General features: G+C 55.0%; 7 protein-coding genes across 7 annotated transcripts; 2 read left to right on the top strand and 5 right to left on the bottom strand.

The window, feature by feature from the left end:
* Positions 1-546: 546 nt before the first annotated feature.
* Positions 547-5,601, top strand: JCM15063_002469 (uncharacterized protein; the record flags this gene model as incomplete). Its single annotated transcript, XM_076677569.1, has 8 exons — positions 547-2,114; positions 2,184-2,877; positions 2,950-3,073; positions 3,166-3,349; positions 3,431-3,572; positions 3,648-3,763; positions 3,850-5,427; positions 5,490-5,601. The coding sequence occupies 8 exons, from the start codon at positions 547-549 to the stop codon at positions 5,599-5,601; spliced, it is 4,518 nt and encodes a 1,505-aa protein (XP_076535267.1).
* A 619-nt stretch (positions 5,602-6,220) lies between these two features.
* Positions 6,221-7,758, bottom strand: JCM15063_002468 (uncharacterized protein; the record flags this gene model as incomplete). Its single annotated transcript, XM_076677568.1, has 10 exons — positions 6,221-6,307; positions 6,393-6,711; positions 6,781-6,786; positions 6,848-6,895; positions 6,961-7,129; positions 7,198-7,271; positions 7,346-7,435; positions 7,512-7,616; positions 7,682-7,689; positions 7,756-7,758. The coding sequence occupies 10 exons, from the start codon at positions 7,756-7,758 to the stop codon at positions 6,221-6,223; spliced, it is 909 nt and encodes a 302-aa protein (XP_076535266.1).
* Positions 7,759-8,984: 1,226 nt separating this feature from the next.
* Positions 8,985-11,129, bottom strand: JCM15063_002467 (uncharacterized protein; the record flags this gene model as incomplete). The annotated part of the gene is made up of 12 exons (XM_076677567.1): positions 8,985-9,064; positions 9,138-9,238; positions 9,305-9,357; positions 9,423-9,478; positions 9,561-9,569; positions 9,638-9,747; positions 9,812-10,127; positions 10,188-10,393; positions 10,457-10,722; positions 10,781-10,848; positions 10,925-10,936; positions 10,997-11,129. 12 exons carry the CDS (start codon positions 11,127-11,129, stop codon positions 8,985-8,987), a joined length of 1,410 nt encoding a protein of 469 aa, XP_076535265.1.
* Positions 11,130-11,566: 437 nt separating this feature from the next.
* Positions 11,567-12,931, top strand: JCM15063_002466 (uncharacterized protein; the record flags this gene model as incomplete). Its single annotated transcript, XM_076677566.1, has 5 exons — positions 11,567-11,682; positions 11,738-11,994; positions 12,068-12,157; positions 12,224-12,284; positions 12,340-12,931. The coding sequence occupies 5 exons, from the start codon at positions 11,567-11,569 to the stop codon at positions 12,929-12,931; spliced, it is 1,116 nt and encodes a 371-aa protein (XP_076535264.1).
* Positions 12,932-13,017: 86 nt separating this feature from the next.
* On the bottom strand, positions 13,018-14,710 carry JCM15063_002465 (mismatch-specific DNA-glycosylase; the record flags this gene model as incomplete). Its single annotated transcript, XM_076677565.1, has 3 exons — positions 13,018-13,675; positions 13,760-13,836; positions 13,922-14,710. The coding sequence occupies 3 exons, from the start codon at positions 14,708-14,710 to the stop codon at positions 13,018-13,020; spliced, it is 1,524 nt and encodes a 507-aa protein (XP_076535263.1).
* A 329-nt stretch (positions 14,711-15,039) lies between these two features.
* On the bottom strand, positions 15,040-17,193 carry JCM15063_002464 (uncharacterized protein; the record flags this gene model as incomplete). Its single annotated transcript, XM_076677564.1, has 7 exons — positions 15,040-15,361; positions 15,451-15,746; positions 15,828-16,317; positions 16,396-16,479; positions 16,557-16,663; positions 16,750-16,780; positions 17,060-17,193. 7 exons carry the CDS (start codon positions 17,191-17,193, stop codon positions 15,040-15,042), a joined length of 1,464 nt encoding a protein of 487 aa, XP_076535262.1.
* Positions 17,194-17,631: 438 nt separating this feature from the next.
* On the bottom strand, positions 17,632-19,106 carry JCM15063_002463 (uncharacterized protein; the record flags this gene model as incomplete). The annotated part of the gene is made up of 7 exons (XM_076677563.1): positions 17,632-17,772; positions 17,857-18,147; positions 18,220-18,444; positions 18,520-18,613; positions 18,708-18,770; positions 18,850-18,943; positions 19,082-19,106. The coding sequence occupies 7 exons, from the start codon at positions 19,104-19,106 to the stop codon at positions 17,632-17,634; spliced, it is 933 nt and encodes a 310-aa protein (XP_076535261.1).
* Positions 19,107-19,228: the final 122 nt, after the last annotated feature.

The raw sequence follows: 19,228 nt of genomic DNA, 5'->3' as shown, positions 1-19,228 counted from the left end.
TAGATGGGTACAGTCTGGAAATATGAGTACGGTTCTTGCTGAGCGAGCACGTGAACGGAAGTATGGAGCGAGTACGAGTGCGGACGTGCGCTTCGAAAACCTCATGTGCGAAGCTACAGCCCTGTAGCAGCAGTCTGCAGGGGGATAAACAATCTTTTGAGCGCCCCAGATTGAGAGAGAGTCGAAGAGCTAGCTAGCGAATGACCGGTCGGGTGTCGAGGACTTGGCTTGATAGCGAGCGGCATCGAGTCGGGTCGCTGAGAGAATGTATCCGGCAAACTAGCGTACCTCGAGAGACTCCATACAGGCCCAGGAAGGCGAGCCGAGCGTGAAAAGTCTGCCTCGATACGGGCGCCAAAAGTGCCGACCCAGAGAAACAAGTTGCCCCAAGTCGATGTACCCGTCGCACTCCGCCTAACCCCGACCTCCGATCTCGTGCCATCGACGACGAGTCTCGGCCCCTGCCTGTGTGCTCTCTCCCCGCGCCCAATCGCCTCGCCGTTCCCCGTAGCCCAGCAGAGAGCGCGCGCGCGCGAGCGAACGACCATGGCTGCTCCTCCTGCTCCCCCGGTTGCGAACCCGCCCTCGACTCAGTCGGCCAAGGCGGGCAAGAAGAAGAAGAAGAGCAACAAGAAGAAGCAACTAGACTCGCACCTCGCCAACGGGACGCACTCGGGAGACGAATTCGAGTACGACGACGGCAGCACGCACACCGATGATCGATCGACTCCCGCCGCTCACGCGCACGAGCAGTACCCGTTCCAGATGAACCAGCACCCGTCGGCGACTCCCTCGGACCTGCTCTCGACCGCGTCCGACCTGTACCGCCAGATCGAGGCCGCTGCCGCCTCCGCCCTCTCGTCGCACCCTTCGTTCGCCGCCTCGTTCCCGCCCCCGCCGCCAGCATCGAATGCCGCCTCCCAACCAGCTCAGCCTCACCCGCAGTCTCAGCAACCCCCCGTCGCGAATGGGGGCACCGTCGCCGACGAGGCGTACTGGACTTCGCTCCCCCAGCATCTCCGGCAATTCATCCGGTCTGCCCTCCCGCTCGCCGCGGGCTGGACTACCGGTCCGAATGGCCAGCCTATTCCGGCTTCGAACGGGCAAGCGAACGGAGCTGTGAACGGCACCTCGCCGCTTCCGCCGCTCACCCACGACCAGCTCTCGTCGGCTGCAGCGCAACTCGCACAGATGGTTCAGTCAAACTGGGGTCAGTTCGGGCTCGGACCGATCCCCCCACCTCCTCCTGCATCAAACCAGAACAATGCGAGCCAGAACGCGCGTGGCCCTCAGACGAACGGCGCGACTATCTCCCTCGGCTCGTTCCCCGTCGGCATGCCCACACGCGAACAGATGGAGGAAGCGATCGGATCGATCGGTGGACAGTTTGCCGCTGCTGCTGCTGCTGCCGGTCAAGGAGGACTCGGAGGCGAGTTCACCATGACCATGGGCACAGGCTCGTTCCCGGCACCTCCACCACCTCCTGCTCAGCACGACGAGGAACCCTACGACGAAACTGAAGATGAGGATGGCAGGCTCGGTAACGGAGACACGCAGGGAGGTGGACAGTCTGCGTCAGCGAAGAAGAAGAACAAGAAGAAGAAGAAGAAGGAACGCGAGAGAGCTGCTGCCGCCGCTGCCACTGCCTCTGCCGCCGCTGCTGCCGCCGTCGCCCAGCAGCAGCAACAACAAGAACAGCGTGTGGCTCAACAACAAGCGCAGAGAACCGACAATCAGCAGACGCTGCCTCCGGCCCGTACCCCAGCTCCACCTGGCGCTTACCCTACCGCTGCCATCTCTGCTCCGAACTCGAATCCTCACGCGCCGGTTCTGCGTACAACTGCCGCTCCGGCTCACGTTCAGCAGCAACAACAGCAGCAGCAATCCGTTCCGCAAGCGAACGGTACCAATGCGAACGCGAAAGCTGGACCTTCCTCCGAGCGCGACAAGATCCGTGACTTTTGGCTCGGGTTGCGCGAGACTGACAGGCGGGCGCTAGTCAAGGTCGAGAAGGAAGCGGTTCTCAAGAAGATGAAGATGGCTATGAGTGGATCTGCTGGTCCGGGTGCTCCCGCTCAGGGTGCCTGCGGATGTGGTGTCTGTGGGAGAAAGAGGTGATTCTTGGCTCCTTGAATGGGCGACAGCTCGAACTTTCTAACTCATGCTTTGCTCCAAAAACGCAGATCGGCGATCGAGTCGGAATTGTCTTCGCTGTACGATGCTTACTACGATGAGCTCGAATCGTATGCCCTGCATCAACAACGATACGCCTCTCTGCCTCCAGGCACGATCCCTCCACCTCCAGGTCCAGGTCCGTTCCCAGGTTCAGTCGATGCCTCGGCGATACCTCCAGCGCCATCTCCCGACCAATCGGTCAATTCGGGCAAGACAAATCAACGGGGTCGAGTGGTCAAACCTACGCGAGATCACAAGAACGTTCGACCTGCCGCGCGGAAACCGCTCTCGAATCGGTCCCCAGGAACGAATGGGGTTCCTCCACCTGCATCGGCCGCCGTACCTCCGAACCCTTCCGCACCGACAACGCAGACGAATCCGGGACACGGTGAACCTGGACACACCCATTCACCTTCTTGTCCTCATCACCCTCAGAACGGGGGCACGAAAGACAAGAACAAGGCTCCTGCGATCGTGCAACCTCATCACCATCACGCTCACGCTCACCAGCACCACCAGCACCAACACGCTCAACCTCAACTGCACAACCAGCACGAGGAAGACGAGGAAGATGAGGGTGAGTACGAAGAGGACGAGGAAGAGTACGACGATGATGACGAGGGTGAAGAAGGTGACGAAGGTTACGACGACGAGGAAGAGGAAGACGAGGAAGACGAGGAAGAGGACGAGGATGACGAAGAGGTGAGATTTTCGGCTTTCAGGAATGAGAATGCGCTCGCGAAACCCACGCTGACCTCTCTTCGATGGACGCAGTACAACGATGAGGAGTCTGTTGGTGCTGCGGATGAACCCGCGTCAAACACGGCGCTGAGTCGCAAGAAGCGTGGTGACGGGGACGGCGATTTCTTCGGTTTTGGCAAATCGCTTACGGTCAAAGGTAAAAAGACATCTTGGACCGTATTCGCATCTCGCAAAAAAAGGAGCTAGCCGCTGACGAGATCCACTTGGGGATTTTCTCAATTCTCGCAGAAGGAATCCTCACCGTTGCCGACGAGCTCTTGCAGAACAACGGTCAGAAATTCCTCGAGATGATGGAGCAACTCGCGGACAAGCGTATTCAACGTGAGCGGGAAGCCGCCGAAGCGTTCGAAGACGAAGCGAGTGAAGATGACGACGACCGGAGTGAGGACGCCGAGGACGACGGAGATTACGAGTAAGTGTTTCCTTGGTTCAGAAAGTCGCCAGGAAAAAGTCACTTGACTCGTCTCTTCTATGGAAACTGCTCCAGCCACAGCGAAGAGGAAGACGAGGTATCCGACGAAGACGACGAAGAGCTCTTGACCGAATCCGAACGAATGGAGGAAGGTCGACGGATGTTCCAAATCTTTGCCGCTCGCATGTTCGAGCAACGAGTTTTGACCGCCTATCGCGAACAAGTGAGCCACTTACTCCTCGGAAGCACATTTTTCCCGTCAAACACGCTTCTGACCATTCGTTGCTCGCTCGTATAGGTCGCTGCCGAGAAGCAGAATCAACTCTTGCGCGAGATTGAAGCCGAGAAACGTCTGGCAGAGGAGCGAGAGTTGAAGAAGGCCAAGGAGAACCAGAAGAAGAAAGACAAGAAAAAGTATGGCGGATTCTTCTGACCTTGGTCTCTACTGCTTGTCGGCTCTGTACGGTTCCTGACGTGTCGATTTTATGATTGCGAAACAGGGCCGAGAAGCTCAAAAAGGAGGAAGAACGTCTGCGCAAAGAAGCCGAGCGTGAAGCTGCTGAGCTCGCTGCAAAACAAGCTGAAGAAGCTCGCCTCGAAGCCGACCGCATTCGCAACGAGGAGCAGCGTCAGAAACGTGAAGCGGAGCGACGAGCCAAGGAGGAGGAGAAAGCTCGGCGCGAAGAACGAGCCAGGATCGCCCGCGAAGAGGAGCGCAAGGCGAAAGAAGAGAAAGCCAGGATCGCCAAGGAAAAGAGGCTCGCAGAAGAAAAGGAGGCACGGGAGAAGAAGGCAAAGGAAGACGCTGAACGCAAAGCCAAGGAGCTCGCCGAGCGCAAAGAGCGCGAAGAGCGCGAGCGACTGGAAAAGGCTCGCAAGGAGAAGGAGGAGAAAGAGCGCCAAGCTGCCGCCGCCGCTGCTGCTGCTGCCAAAGCGAAGGAAGAGAAGGAGAAGGAGAAGGCTGCTGCCGCTGCAAAAGCGAAGCAAGCGCAGGCTTCCAAGTCGCCCGCCAACACTCGCGCTTCAGCCCCCTCGTCGAAACAGCAGTCGATCCCTGGTCTTCCGAAGCCCACGCCCCAGAAGAACAATTCGAACGGCTCGTCGTCGTTGCCCTCTTCGAGTAACAACACCCCGTCGCGACAGCAACCTCAGTCGTATCCCTCGGGCGTGCTCCCTCGACAGCCTTCTATGTCTTCTTCGGGTGGACAAGGGCAGCAACACCTCGCGCATCAGCAGCAACAGCAGTCGCGCTCGACCGGCATCACATCGCCGCCTCCCGGAATGCCGCCGTCGTTCGTTCAGCGTCCTCCCTCGGGCCAGAACCAACACGCGAACGGCATGCCCTCGACCGGACGCATGTTCTCGCCGCCGCCGCCGCTACCAATGGGTATGCCGCAACAACCTCACTTTGGAAACATCGGCATGCAGTCAGCCGGCTACATGCCGAACCATCAGCAGCAGCAGCAGCAATCGCTCGGTCACCTGTCACCGGCATCTGCGCGCTCACACATTCCGATCGGTCCTCCGCCTCCGACAGCACCCTCTGGACCCTCTCCTGGCGGCCTCTCGGCGTCTCGACCTAATGGCATGCCCACGAACGGCCAGGGTCCGACTCCGATCGCCCCTCCTCCGACTTCGTCCGCTCCTGGTTCGAGCCTTACCAGCCCTCGCCCGATCAACGTGCCGCCTATTGGAAGTGTCATCGGTCGCTCGCCGTCGAACCCGACTCCGTCGTCGCCTCCCTCGCGCATCTTTGGCTCTTCGGCCCTGCATGAGGACGACGAGATTGTGGTTCCGCCTCCTCGCGCCTCCATCTCGACGAACGGTGCCGCTCCCGTCAGTGCCTCTGCCGACTGGGGATCGCCATTCTCGTCTGGTGGCGGGATCTGGGGAGCTCCTGGTCTGCCTACTCCTCCTCCGGTCATCGCGCCGCCAGACCGCAGCTCCGTCATTCGCGATCGCGCGCGCGTAACCTACATGAAGGTCGACGAGCTACAGGGCAACAACAAGATCCCGATCCTCATCAATGACTTGCAGAGCGCGCTCGTCACGCTCTGGCCCGACTCGGTGTCTGTCGAGTAAGCTTTCAAGTGTCTCACTGTTCATTCTGCACACTTTGCTGATTTCTTGCCTCGCTCAGTGTCACCGAGCTCGTCGAGTCAATGCTGCAGGAGGGCAACCTCCGAAACGGAGGCGGTTCTTTCTCGTTCCTTCCTCGAGCTGATGGCGTCTATGTCACCTTCAGCTCCTAAACCTCCTTGTTCCCTCTTTCTCCGCTTTTTTCACCTTCGCTTTCTTTGGGCGTTCTCCTTGCAGTTTCTTCTTTGCAGGCCGCAAAACCTCTTCTCGTATTTCGACTTGTCTGGCAGTTTTCTTTTTTCTCGGTTCCCATTCTCAAACTCGCAACGAGTTCCACTCACCATCGTCTCACGCAAATATGAAGTTATCGGTTCAAAGGAGTTTCAGGATGCGACAAGGACAATGAGAGAGCACAGCATAAAGAGAGAGAAGACATGACGGTTTGCACGGGCGCCGCCATTTGATGTTACTCCCGCCTGACGTAGAAGGTTATCGGACACCATATTCCGCCGCATGTGCGTGTTGTGAGCGAGTAAATCGTTGTCCTGGCGTTCGCGATGGCGTTTCATCATAGAAGTGGCATCGAAAGTCGGGACTACAAGCTTCAAAGCTTGGCCAGGAGGTGGCATCGAGCCGGATGATGAAGTGGAAGCTGTCGTGTCTTTGGTCGTCTGGCAGAAACCGGTGGAAGAGTATGGAGCCGAGGTGCTGAGGGAGGCGGCGAGAGAGGAGTGGCTCGAGCTTATTCGGTCGAACTCCGGAATCCTGACAACATGCGAACTCTTGTCTGGACTATAAGTCTGGTTCGTAGAGGTCGGTCGCGATTGCATTGGTGAGACGAGCCGAGTTCTTGTCGTGGCCGACGTTGTTCGAAATGCACTGAGTTTCGAAGAGCGATCAGCATCAATCAGTGGAGTCAGCAGGGAGCGCCTTGCCTAGACTTTGACTGCATTCGTGTAGATACTGCACTTTGCGTGAGCACCGCATCTGACGAGGACTGGTTCAGCTCGCCAAGATCGAAGATATCGTTTTGGGGACCGTCAAAGAAACTCCAGGAAGGATGGTAGCCCGGTCTGTTGTCGTTCCCTTGCCATTCAATGTTTGAAGGAGAGTTGTACGCGTACAGGGGTCGTTTGGCCCCTTTCGCTGGCGTACAGGTCGAGTTCGAGGCTGGACAGAACACGGGATCGACTACTGGCAGGATTCGCGCCGATGTTTGACCAGGGATCACAGCGCAGTCGAATGCAGTCATGTAAAAGTTGCCGGTTCCGTTGTTTGCCAACCTGATTTCCAAAGCGATAAACCGTCATTGAAGGGATTCGTTGCTGATTAGGTTGGACCCGGGTACTGACCAGAACCTTCACGCGGAAAATGCGTCAGTGCTCGCCTCATGAACGAACGAAAGCCAAGACTGCTTACCATCCGCAAATGCACTTGTTGCCAGAACAAGGCGGCAGCAATTCCGGACTGTGAGAGCAGAAACGTCAATCCCGGATTCGTCCATGCGAGCTCAAGATTAGTAGTCGGCTCGCATCTCGAACGAGGTGATCCGGTCTTTTACGCAGCGATGTTGGACGCTGAATACTGCTAGGTCATCCCACCCGACCTTGTCAATGTCGTCTTTATCCGCAATGGCAAGTGCGCAGCCGCTCAGCAGGTCCTCGTCAATCGCTTCTCCTGGCGTTCCACTGTGGAAGGCACCTACTCGGGAAATCGGCTCATCAGCGTGAGAAGAGAGCGGATTGCGGGCAGGACTGTGCGGAACTCACCCGAATTGCCGGGACAGGCAGCCAGAGGATCGGTCAGATCCGAAGGGCTGACTCCAAACGAAGTGAAGGCCACACTGCAACAGGATCGACGATCGGGTTCGAGGAGGATTTTCGAGCGCTAAGAATCTGGCGAGACAGAAGGACCCACTTGCAAGCGATCTCGATATCGACGGTCCCGCCTGCGGGAAGCGACATGACGCTGTTGTTCTGAGGCTTGAGTGCTCGATAGCTCGGACCTCTGGTGTCGGGGGTCACACCGTCAATCAGTACTTGGGCGATTTATGTCGGTCTATCATACAGACCACGGTCCCTACCTAAACCACCAGTCATCCTGGCGTGCGAGGTCTGGTCCAATCGGATCTCCCGGACTGCCTGCAACGTTGGACCAATTGTCTCCTACTCCATACATGGACGGATGCCTGACAAGTCATCGAGGAGATTCAGTCAAGAGAGTGATGGCCCAAAGCTGTCACCTCGGACTCACCAAATGGACTGTTCTCATGGCCTGCGATCAGCTCTTTTGGATCAAAACCATAGCAGAAGGACGAGACAACTGACCATGTGTCCCCAGGCGATCGATGAAAGCGAGCTGACCAGCAGCGCGAGAGAAAAGCCGGACACTCGGGCAGACATGGTGTAAGAACCCTTTTAAGCCGCTGCCAGAGCAAGCCTTGAGTTGGAATCCGAGTCAGTATCTAGAAGGAAGCAGAAGCAGACGCGAAGGAAATGCAGAGAAAGGTCTGCAGCGAGAGCAGGCCTGAGCGCGAACAAGGGGAACCGGCGTTTCTCTCTCACGTCACGGAGCGCGTCTGTTTGCGGTTGGCGACACACGAGTCCCTGGCGTAGGCGGCCAACAACAATGGGCATACACAGGCCTATTCTGCTCAGGCCGCAAGGAACAATGGGCATGCACAGACCCAGTCCGCAGACGCCTTCGGACCCCGACACATACCTCAGAGCCACTGAGTGAACACGAGAAACTGGCGCCCAGTTCTGGGTCGCTCTTGCTCTCTTTTACCACCCTTGGCCGGCCCTTTCAAGTGCCGAAGCTACGACGCTTGCAACTCAACCTATCGCTTGCGGTTACTCAAGCGATACACTACACGCGGCCTCGCGAACGTCTTCCACGCGTCCCAAATAAGGGCCGCTCGAAGCTTCTTCAGAAGCTTAAGTCGAGTTCTCGATCGGTCTTGTTGATACGGTTCCGCTTTTCCCGCTACTATCTGAAGAAGCTTCGAGCGGCCTTATTTGGGACGCGTGGAAGACGTTCGCGATGCCGCGTGTAGTGTATCGCTTGGGTAAGCGCAAGCGATAGGTTGAGTTGCGAGCGTCGTAGCTTCCGCACTCGAAAGGGCCGGCTCTCGGACTTCGCGTCACACAACATTCACTGCCGAGCACAGATAAGGATATGCGCACGCATCTGGTAGCGAGTGGGCCCAACTCTCGGTTGCCCTGCTCTTCCTCGGGCGCAAGGTGCGATGCATTGGAGAGTAAGTCGCCCGAGCTCGGCGGGGCACAGTCAGCGGTAGAGCAGCTTTGTCGTGGAGATTTTTGCAGGTCAATGGCAGACTAGTAGGGTGGTAGGGCATCGCGATACCGCTCAGGGCCAGACTCGAGCTGGGATTCTTCTGATGAGAAATATGTCCTTTTAAACCGGAGTGGTCAAATTCCAGGACCTGCAGAGATAGCTTGAACAAGACACATAGGGATACTCAGTAGGAAGCAAAAGAAATACAAGGAAGTGTCCGTCTAGAATTCAGAAGGAAGTGTCCGTCCAGAATTCACGATCAAGCAGATTCAGTCTTCTTGATGTCGATACTGTCGACCTCGGGCTGTTGTCCGGCGTCGATCACGACCTCCTCCGTGTCTGCATACGTGTGAAAGTGTGAATTTGTCAAGAAAGTACACCAGATCCAATCGAGAGCGATTCGAATACGTACGGTCACCGATTCGGAAGAGCAAAACCGGGATCGCGAATACGAGAGCAGCGGTTGTCAAACCCCATGAAGTTGCCAGTTCGCTCATATAGGGTTGCAGGTTGCTGTACAAACACAGGCCGAGTTAGTTTTCCATGCGGCACGCTAAATCCCATCGCGAGGGACCTTACCTGTCGGCTCGGTATGCTCCCGCTGCACCCGCAGATTGGATTCCCTTGTAGAACTGTCGGCGGAGAGGCAAAATGCTGTCAAGAGTCGATTCCGCTAGTACACTCACCCCCTACTTACCCCGACGAGGTAAGACAAGTTGCCCGGCAAGTTGGTCAGAGAGCCCATGATCCAGTCTGAGGATTCAAGATCGCACGCGAACAAAACACATCAGCATCAGCTTGTGACGCAAGCATTGCGCTGGCCCGGAGCGCTTACAGATATAGTCTAAGCTCGGGTACGAGAATTACGATCAGCTGCCAGATCTCGTGAGACAGAGGTGTTTCGAAGCTCACTTTGAAAGATAGCATCGTAGACCCCCATGAAAAAGTACAATGTTGCTCGACCAGCATACCCAGCATCCTTGATGTCGATCCGCTTGAAGACTGTCTCACGGGTGTACATCCTGCGGTGTGTGATCGTGGGATGAGGTCAACTTGGCGCACTCTGTTTGGGGAACGCCAACTCACCTTTGGTAATGGTAGGTCGAGCCCCAGATCGCCATACCCAAAGAGAGAATGAACGCGAATGCAAGCCAAGCTCGTCGAGTGCGCTTCAGTCGCTTCGAGTCGATGGCCAATCCAAACAGGCCCGCTCCGCAAATGTTGGCACTCCAGTACAACAGTGAGTTGAGCGCACGTCCGCGCAGCGTGAACTGCACGCCGTTGTACGAATTGAACTGGTAAGTGTAGATCCAGTTGGATGCGAGGAAGTACGGGAAGAGGGTCAAGATGAGGTAGTCGTTGCGGAGGATCGTGTACAAGCCGACGAGCTGATTCTTGACCGCTGTGAAAATCACAAGGATTAGCTAGGCTCTGAAGCAGACACTCATGAGGCGAGACATACTTGGATGGATCGGAGGGATCACTCGCGTTCCGTCGCTCCGCACCATCTTGGTCGGACTTACGAGGAGCGCGGGTAGGAGGACCGAAACTGCTCCGATCGTCATGAACACGATGTAGACCCCATTTCCAACCGTGTTGGTCTCTGAATGGTATACGAGACCGAGCTCAATGGCTGAACCTAGGACTCCACCAAGATTGAAGATCATCCTGATTGTCGACGACCGCATCAGTGCTCATCTTTGGTTGACTAGTACTATAAAGGGTGCGCACCAGAACATGGCAAAGAGACGACCTTTCGTCGCTTCAGTCGCGTATGACAGAGTCAACGCTCCCTGAGCAGTCCAGAGCAGGCCCGCGCAGATGCCGAGCAGCGCGCCTGCACCAATCACGAACCCGCCCGTCTCGCGAATGTTGTAATTGAGCAACGCGGCCATGTAGATCGCGTACCCAGATGCGCCGAGCGCAAGGGCCAAACGAGCGCCGATCTTGTTGATGAGCGGTCCCGCGAAGAATCCGACGACGGCAAACGTCGAATACTGTAGCCAACGAGCTGTGAGCTCTTTTACTCGCGACGCATTCAGCATTCGAGCTTACGAGAGCAACGTTTCCATTGTTGTTGACTTTGGGATCGACCTGTCCGCCGCCTCCAACCCCGCTGAGAGCTGGTATAACGCAGGCCCAGAAACAGATTCAGCCAAAGTTCCGAGCTCGAGCGAGGTGATTCGGACGAGGGGTTACCATTGAACATTCCTGTGTAGACAAACCCGTCAGTTCTCAGTAGAATCACCGAGCGGGGAGACATCTGCTTACCGGGGCATCCGAAGCATACGAGCGAGATCATGGCGACTTGGACGGTCGTGTGCGACCAGAACTTCATGAAACCTCTCCTCTCCGGTAGCGAAGGCAGTTCGGCCACGATCGCAGCCGCATCGGTTTGGTCCATCGAAGCCAGATAGCTGGCGTTCTCGGGGGCTTCTGGCACGGAAGTGAAAGTGGGGGTGGATTCCCTTAGGCGACGGTGCTAGCGATACGACGAGTAGAGATCGACAGAGTGTGTGGCCCGAGACTGTGGATGGGGCTTGTTTGATGAGAGAAGGGGAATACGGCGAAGAGATTGAGACGTGCCGGCGAACGCGCTAAAAATGAACATGCATGCGGCGCGCGCGAGGTTTTGAATTTCGGCCGAGCGGCACACCGGCGGACCGACACCAACCCACGGGACCATATTTCAACTTGCTCGCCAGCGACAGGGCCTTCATTTACAAGCTAGTAGTACCTGCTAGCTGTCTCGGGCGACATCGAATCCGATCCGTGCAGGCTTGCTTCGTTCGGAACGATTCACTCAACCTTTACCTTGTCTCATCAGCTCTCGCGTCAACCATGGACACGCTTCAAGATCTGTACCTGTGCGTCGATGCCGGAGGTACAAGTGTCAAGGTTGTCGTGATGAACAAGCGAGGTGAAACTGGAACAGCTGAAGGAGGTCCTTGCAACCTGTGAGTTTCGCTCGTGCAAACACGGCACCCACAGAGCTGACCATGGAAGCGGTAGCAAGAGCGTAGGTTTTGAACCCGCCCTCGAGAACATGCTTCGTACGACGCGCCAGGCGCGCGAGAACATGTTGTCATCGATGCAACAGTTGCGATGTCAGGAGGCGAACGCAGATACGGCGGAGGTCCCGCAGTTCAAGCGAGTGTGGCTCGGCGTTGCGGGCATCCTGAGACCGAGCGAGATCGATCTCTTCAGGCCACTTGCCTCGAAGGCTTTTGGGTTCGAGTGCGATGACAAACGGTTACGCATCACAAATGGTTCGTTTTTTGCGATTTCTCGAATCAATGTCTCCTCTTTCTTCGAGCTCATGGGTACTGGTGTAATTGCAAGATGGACACCTTCTCGCTGCCCCGGCCGTGTCGATACCCTCGATTGAATCGACCATAGTGCATGTCGCCGGAACAGGCTCTGTCTCGCTCGGTGCGTTGTCCCTATCGGCAGTGTTCGCGAGATGTCCCGGTATTAAAGTTCCCGAGGGCTGAACAGCGTTCAAAAGGATTTGCGGTGAGCTCGAGCTCGTTGGGGTTCGAGGAGGGTGGGGATACTTGTAAGCTCGAGGAAATCCCTGCCCCGAGCTCGCAGCTAATCTCTTCAGCATGCAGGATCGGAGACGAAGGTTCAGCCTCCTACGTCGGCAAACTTGCGATACGACATCTCATGCGAGCAGCCGATCTCGAGCACAGTAGAACACTGTCCGACCCGACTACTCGACCGGAACCTCTTCTGCCTCTCTTCGAAGCCCTTCTCGAACGTCTCGAAGTAACCGATCCTGCCGGAATGATCGACAAACTCTACAGTGACCATTCGTCGATTCCGTCTCCCTCGAACCTTTCGACGTTTTCGGCAGCCGAAACTCGACGCAAATTGTGGATCTCGGACGCATGTCGAGTCGTGTTTCGCTACGGGTTTGAAGACCCTGATGTCGACGAGCAGTCACGGTGCACTGCATTGTCGATCCTCGAAGAAGCGATCGAACCCCTCGTCGAGGCAACTCTCGAATTGGTATCAACCGCTACGCTGGATACTCGAGCAAGCATGTTGTCCCTTGGAGGAGGCTTGTGGCAATCGATCGCGTATCAGAACCTCCTGATAGACAGCTTGAGGCGGCAAGGCATTGAATTTGCGCAGGTTGCGTTCGTGCAGAGCGCAGCGGAGGAAGGCGCGAAAGCTCTACTCGCCCTAGACACTCGGTAGTAGTATAGATTGTGTCTTGACAATACAATGTGTCTAGGTGCTCGAACGCATTCGTTCATCTGTCTCAATTCCAAGATTGAAGAAGATCATGCCGTCTCGAGCTTGATCTTTGCGCCTTGCATTCCGTCTGAAGTCGGTACATCTTCCTGTCGAGATCCAAGTCGTGAAGGTGATTCAATCAGAGTCACCTGCCAAGATTTCCCCTCTTTCTCGTCGTCTTGTTCTTCCTCTCTTCTTTCCTCAATCTTGACCGTAGTTTGATCGAGTTTGAGATCTTCCATTCTGTAATCGATCGTCTCTTGAGGAAATTCGAGTTGGTCAAGTTTGACCAATTGAACATCTTGTTTGAGTTCGGAAAAAATTCGAATCTTGTCGGTCAATTGATATGCGACCACTCGAGCCGAAGTCGAAGGGAGACACCAGAACGCAATCTTCGTTCTACTTGATTCTGTTGAAGAACCTTGACGAGTTGTACTCTTGTCATCTTCGTCTTTGTTCTTGGCATCGGTTGTAGGAACCGATATTGTAAAAGGTTGCAAACCCAAACGAATTTTGGGCATAGCCGGTTTACGTTTCTTCTTGGGCGTCTCCCTAGTTGTCTTCCTCCTACTACTTGGAGGAGTCGAGGATTGAACGGCAACAATTCCGGGATCCGTCGTCGACAGTTTCTGATCGTTTGAATCGATTGAAACGAGATATCGAAAGACGATTTCACAAATCTTCATACCGACGAAAGCAAATACGCTAAACTCGTACAAAGAAAAAGTTTCACAAAACATCATCAGCGATAGTTGTCATTAGATCCCCGAAAGAAATAGGCTTGCATACCGAGGTTTGTGATGGACGATCTTTTTTAACAAGTTTGGAACCTCGGCTTGCATTTCTTTTGTCGAGAGTTCCGACATCTGTAAAAAACGGGAACCGTTCTGGTGATCAAGGGTCTCAAACGAAAAGAAAAGAAAAAGAAGAAACTCGAAAGACAAGGTTTACCTCTGCCGAAGGACGTGGTACGAGATTTGTCAACCCGATCCCATACAGTTCCGGTAACGTTGGACCCGCCGAAGGAGGCAACAATCCATCTGTGAATCCAGATCCAGCGAGACACTTCCAGAAATGGTTCGTGGGCGAAGCATAGTGTTCACAACGTCGAGCCGAAGTCAACCCAGGGTTGATCCCACACAAAACCAAATCGAGGTTGGGTTCGAGATGATCGGTTAAAGGGTTCGAACCGAGTTCCGAATATTGTGAGGGATCGGCGTAGGTTCTGGCAGGTCTTTTCCTCTTCTTCGGGCTAGGGTCAACCAATTCAGGTTCTACACTCGAAGACATGGCTCTGCGGCCTGATTCGCTTTCCATTTCCGCCTCAATCTCGGGTCTGGTCGATCCTGCGTCGTCGAGTGATTCGAGTCGTGAAGATCGTCGTTTCGAGAAATGAGGTGAACGTTGATCGGCTCGCCAAAGTGGTGGGGATCGAGTCGACGTCGAGCGTACCCGACGTTCACTCTTTGCCGCGATCGGTTCCACCACAACATCAGGAGTTGAACTCGTGGATCTCGTACGATCAATTTGAATTGGGTTCGAGATCGATTCACGCGGTGATTTGGGACGTAGAGATGAAGGTGGAGCTACGAATTGTTGTAGATGCGCCAAGAATGAAGCAGGCGCAATCGGTTCGGTAGGGCTCGTCGGATCTGGTAAATCGAGTGGAGGATCTTTGGCGAGTACCGTCATCGTGACTCCCAAGTGATCGTGATGAGAAGCGCTACATGCGATCAACATGGTACTTTCAATCCGGTCAAATTGGCTGCAAATTATGTCAAATACTGGCTTCCTATCGAGTGATTGCTCAAACAGACCCCAGAGAACGCTTCCGTGTATGAAGTCAAAGAGCGGATGGGACCCCTTTGAACCAAGATCTCTCAAATCTGAAACCGATTCTCTGCGTACGGTGAACAATTTCCATTGAATGCGAAGAATGAGGAGGGGTGGTAGGGTAGGAGGCAATGTTTAAAAAGAAGAATAGAGGGAGAGGTTATAGGTGGGGCAGGGGGGAAAGAGAATCAGAAAGAGAGATCACGTCAAAGGGGACAGGTGGAAAAACCTCTGCTTTAAAGTTCATCGTGACGGTCACTTGCGACCTTGGTCTCACCCTCGAGTTCCTTCTCGGGCTCATCAACAGTCGAGAGATCTTTGGTCGCGTTGGCCTCGAGGAACTCGACGAACGAATCCAACGACCTGTCTCCGGAGTAGTCCATCCATTCGGACGAACCGGCCGGGCGGAACTTGATGGTCGGGAATCCTTGTACTCGGAATCCAGCAGATGCAGGAATGTCGTTCTCGGTCGCGTCGAACTTGGCGATCGTGAGCTTCGACTTGACGTTGGCGAAACGTTCACCGAGCGTCGTGTAGATCGGGGCAAGCTTCTTGCAGCTGTTGAGCGCGAAAAAAGAGACATGCCGCACGGATCAGTCACCATGTTACACAGTGGCGTAATCACAGAAAATCGAAAGGCTACTCACTGTCCGCACCAGGGAGCGTAGAACTCGACGAGGAGGTCCTTGTCCTCGGCGACAACCTTCTCGAACTCGTCGGCGACGAGCACAAAGACGGGCTCGTCCTGAACCGGGGCTTTCTGACTTTTGATCGAGGGAGAAACCTTGCCCGCAACAAAGTCCTTGACGAACGCGGCAACCGTGTCGTGGTCGACCGACTTGGATTGGTCGAGAGGGAACTTGGTCATTTGCTGAATGTTTTGAATCGCGAACGCGGGCCACTTGGGCTCGCCGAGGTTGAGGGACTTGGCGTGGTCGGCGAACTGGTATTTTGAGGGATAGCAGAAACGTGCACCAAGTCAGGATCGTCAAGTTATTGGAAAGGGAAGAGCGAATTTGCTAACCTTGTTGGCGTCGATCCAGACAAAGTTGACGTTGCCCTTGTGCTCACGAGCGACGGGTTCGAGGGCTTTGACAATCTGTTCACGCTTGGGGTTGCTCGACTCGATAAAGATGTACGCAAGCGGGATGCCAGCTTCCGAGTACATGGCAAAGTTGTCGGGCGAGATCTCATCGAGGAGAGGGACCGAGTGTTCCTTGGCAAACACGAAGAGCGAATCCTCGGTAATCTTGCCTTCGAGCTCGTTGCGACCCTCGTCAAAAGTCTTGTACAGAACGACGGCGGGAGCCTTGACGTTGGCGGCAGCGGCGGTGGCGGGCTCAGTCGAGAGTCCGAAGAGGTAGTCGTCGCGGTAAAGGTCAGCGAAGTTGCTGAAAGTCGACTTGGTCGCTTCGTCCGACTCGTCGGCGTAGGCAATGATGACGACCTTGTCGGCCGATTTGAACTCGTCGTGGTTCGCGGTCGTGACATCCGAAACAGCGGGAAGTGCTTGTCTGTTCCATCGCGTAATGACATATAGTCAGTACATACACACTGAGAGAGCAAGTTTGTCGAGATGAACGGGGACTCACTTCTTCATGTAGGAAACGATTCCATCCGTCTTTCGTGCTCCTCCATAGTCTGAGGATTCCCCTCGTCGGAACACTTTTAGTGTCCTGTGTTTCAAAGCCCAGAAATAAAGAGGTCCAGTCAGTACAAGGGTCACGAGAATGCGGCGTGAGGGCACACTGACGGGTATCCGTTGATGCCTTGCGAAGAGCAAAGTTCAGTCTCGACGGTGCAGTCGACTTTGGCGATCGGAATGCTGTCCTTCTTGAGGATGGTCGCAGCTTCTTCGTACTAGAAATCAAGAGGGGGAGTCCACCGGGTCAGCTCGTCAATCCCTGCTCTTACACTTAATTTGGCCCACGTTGAGACAGACGTACATGAGGAGCGAGTGCTTTGCAGTGTCCACACCTGAATCATAGGAAAGCGAGGAGGGGAAGGAAGAGATCAGTCAGCACCGTGGTGCATCCCGGCTCGTGTGGCACGTCGAGTCGCGCTGATGCGCTGCGGGAATCCCTTTCGCTACTGGCAAGAGTGCACAGAATGCACCTCGCAGGAGGTTACATTCGACGCGCAGCCTATCGAACTCCGAGAGAGGTATTCGCCGCAACGAACTGACACGTCGAAAGGTTCCGAAACCCTCTCGATCCCCTAGTGTCCCGCGAGTTGGAAAAGGAAAGACAGACTCACCAGGGAGCAAAGAACTCGACGAGACCGAGAGGTTGGTCCACAAAGTCCTTGAACGATGCCTTGGTGAGGTCGGCAACATCAGACGCGGAGGCGACGGCTGCCAGCGCAGCGACGAGATATGTCGAGGTCCTCATCTGTACAAGAATTCCCGGCTTACAGGTCAGTCCACCAAAATATACACGCGGCTTTGGTCACGGAATAACGTACGGTAGGGTGATGGGGAGGAGAAGGAGAGCAGTGTAGTAATTTCTAGTGGCTTACACAGCCAGTCGACGCGTCGCTCTCAACCTTCTACAGCCTCGCCACGTCGCCGCGCTTGTTTGGCAAACCGAGTTACACTGCAGTCCAGCACGGGCTTCTGTAACACACTTTGAAACCAGGGCTGTTCTTGTGGTGAGATAGGTCAAGATCTTCGGACTTCCGCGGATTGCCACTAGCCTGCATACCTTCTCAAGCTCGAGTGACAACTGGGTTCGATAACACTGAACAGCAGTACGAAAACGTGGAACCCCCCAAAAACAAAGAACAACAGAAACCAAAAGAAGAATCAGGCCGGAATCCCTCGGTGGCATCTAGAGTTTGCCAACCGGATCTCGAGTCACGACTCCGACGATGTGTCCAGAAGGAGCATCTACGGGGGTGAACACTTCGGCATCTTTGGTTTCGAGGTTCTTCAACCCGAGTTTCGGGGGAAGGATCGCAGGGATATAGTGCTGAAAACGACCAACACTTGATTAGCCTTGCGTTCACGCCAAAACATGTTTACCAGCGAAGAAAGAAGAGAAACTGCGATGTACCTTGTTGGGCAATTCGTAGTGAACCTTGTTGACATGCTTGTTGTCCTTGAGTACTTTTTCTCCCATGATGTACAGAGTTGCCTGAACGCTCGCCGAGTTGTGCTCGGCAAAAATCTCGAGCGTCGTGTCGACAACGTTGGCAAAGATCCCTTCGAAATCGATACCGAGGCGCGGTAGCGCTTCGACGGTCAGTGCCGACGTGGCGATCGGGATCGTGTACGTGCATTCAACGCTCGTCGAAAAGATTCGATCATCGACCGGCTTCAACGTCGTGTAGTCGTCAAAGACGTACTGTTTGGTCGATGAACAAGTTTGTGAGGCTCAAATCGAGGGGGCGCAACAGCGGAAAAGGAACTGGCTTACGTTCTCGAACGAAGATCCGGTCGACTTGAGCACTAGGAGGTCCTTGATCCCACTCTCGCACGTCGCCGTGACGTTCTTGACTCCCTTCGAAGCGTCGACTACGACCGACGTGAATCGCTTCTCTTCGCCGTTCCTGACGAACGAGTGCTTGTGAGGCTGGCCTCGAACCGGGATTCGGGACCACTTCGATTGAGTGACATCGACCGAGACTCGGTGCAGGTGAGACTAGAGCTCAACCGTCGACTATCAGCCAATCGGAACACGAGGCAAAGAGCGATGGGAGGAAAGGGAGGGACTTACGTAGGTATTGACAAAGTGCAGACCTAGTTCGAGCGCGAAAGTCTCGGGTTGGAGAACGTAGGGGGACTTTTTGGCAAAGACGTTGATAGTATTTCTGTGGTGATCCGACAAGACCAGGATTAACCAGAGTCCCCGGACAGTGACACCAGCCAGGAAGAAGAAAAAGGGAAGACAGGCAGGCGACGCACTTGATTGAATCGGTTGCGACGATGCTCGAGTTGTCAGATTCAGTCCATGCCTTTTCAACCTCGCTGACCATCCAGGAGGAATCATGCAAGTTCAGTCTTTGGGAACCCTTATCAAGCTGACAGATTGGAAACGAGTACGTACCCTTCGACTAGACACTTGACGATGTACTCGGCGACGTCGTGCTTGCCATCAGCGTTCCGCACAACCCGGAAGACACGAACTTTGTCCTTTCCGTCTGCGAGGCGAGAGCGCACGAGCGAGATATGAGGCGGAAAGTGGGGGTTCGGGTCGAAGGGAAGCAGGCAGACGGCAGAATCAGGCGGTCAATGTAGGACCTTGCAGCGAGACTGTGGAATCTTCACTCGAAACTCACATTTAGCGACAGCGAGATGAGGCATCGGTAGGGTCGGCAGATAAGCTACGCAGATTCGATACGGTTCGGTAAGGGTGCAAAGTCTTGAAGCGTCGGTGCTTCGTAAGATATGTCCCAAGTAGCTGGAAACCTAGATCCGAGATGAGT

The sequence above is a fragment of the Sporobolomyces koalae genome, assembly GCF_050403365.1.
Source record: "Sporobolomyces koalae JCM15063 DNA, S_koalae_JCM15063T_v1_ctg9, whole genome shotgun sequence".
Classification (NCBI taxonomy): domain Eukaryota; kingdom Fungi; phylum Basidiomycota; class Microbotryomycetes; order Sporidiobolales; family Sporidiobolaceae; genus Sporobolomyces; species Sporobolomyces koalae.
Note: the sequence above shows the minus strand (reverse complement) of the source record. Positions and strands in the feature narration are given on the sequence as shown.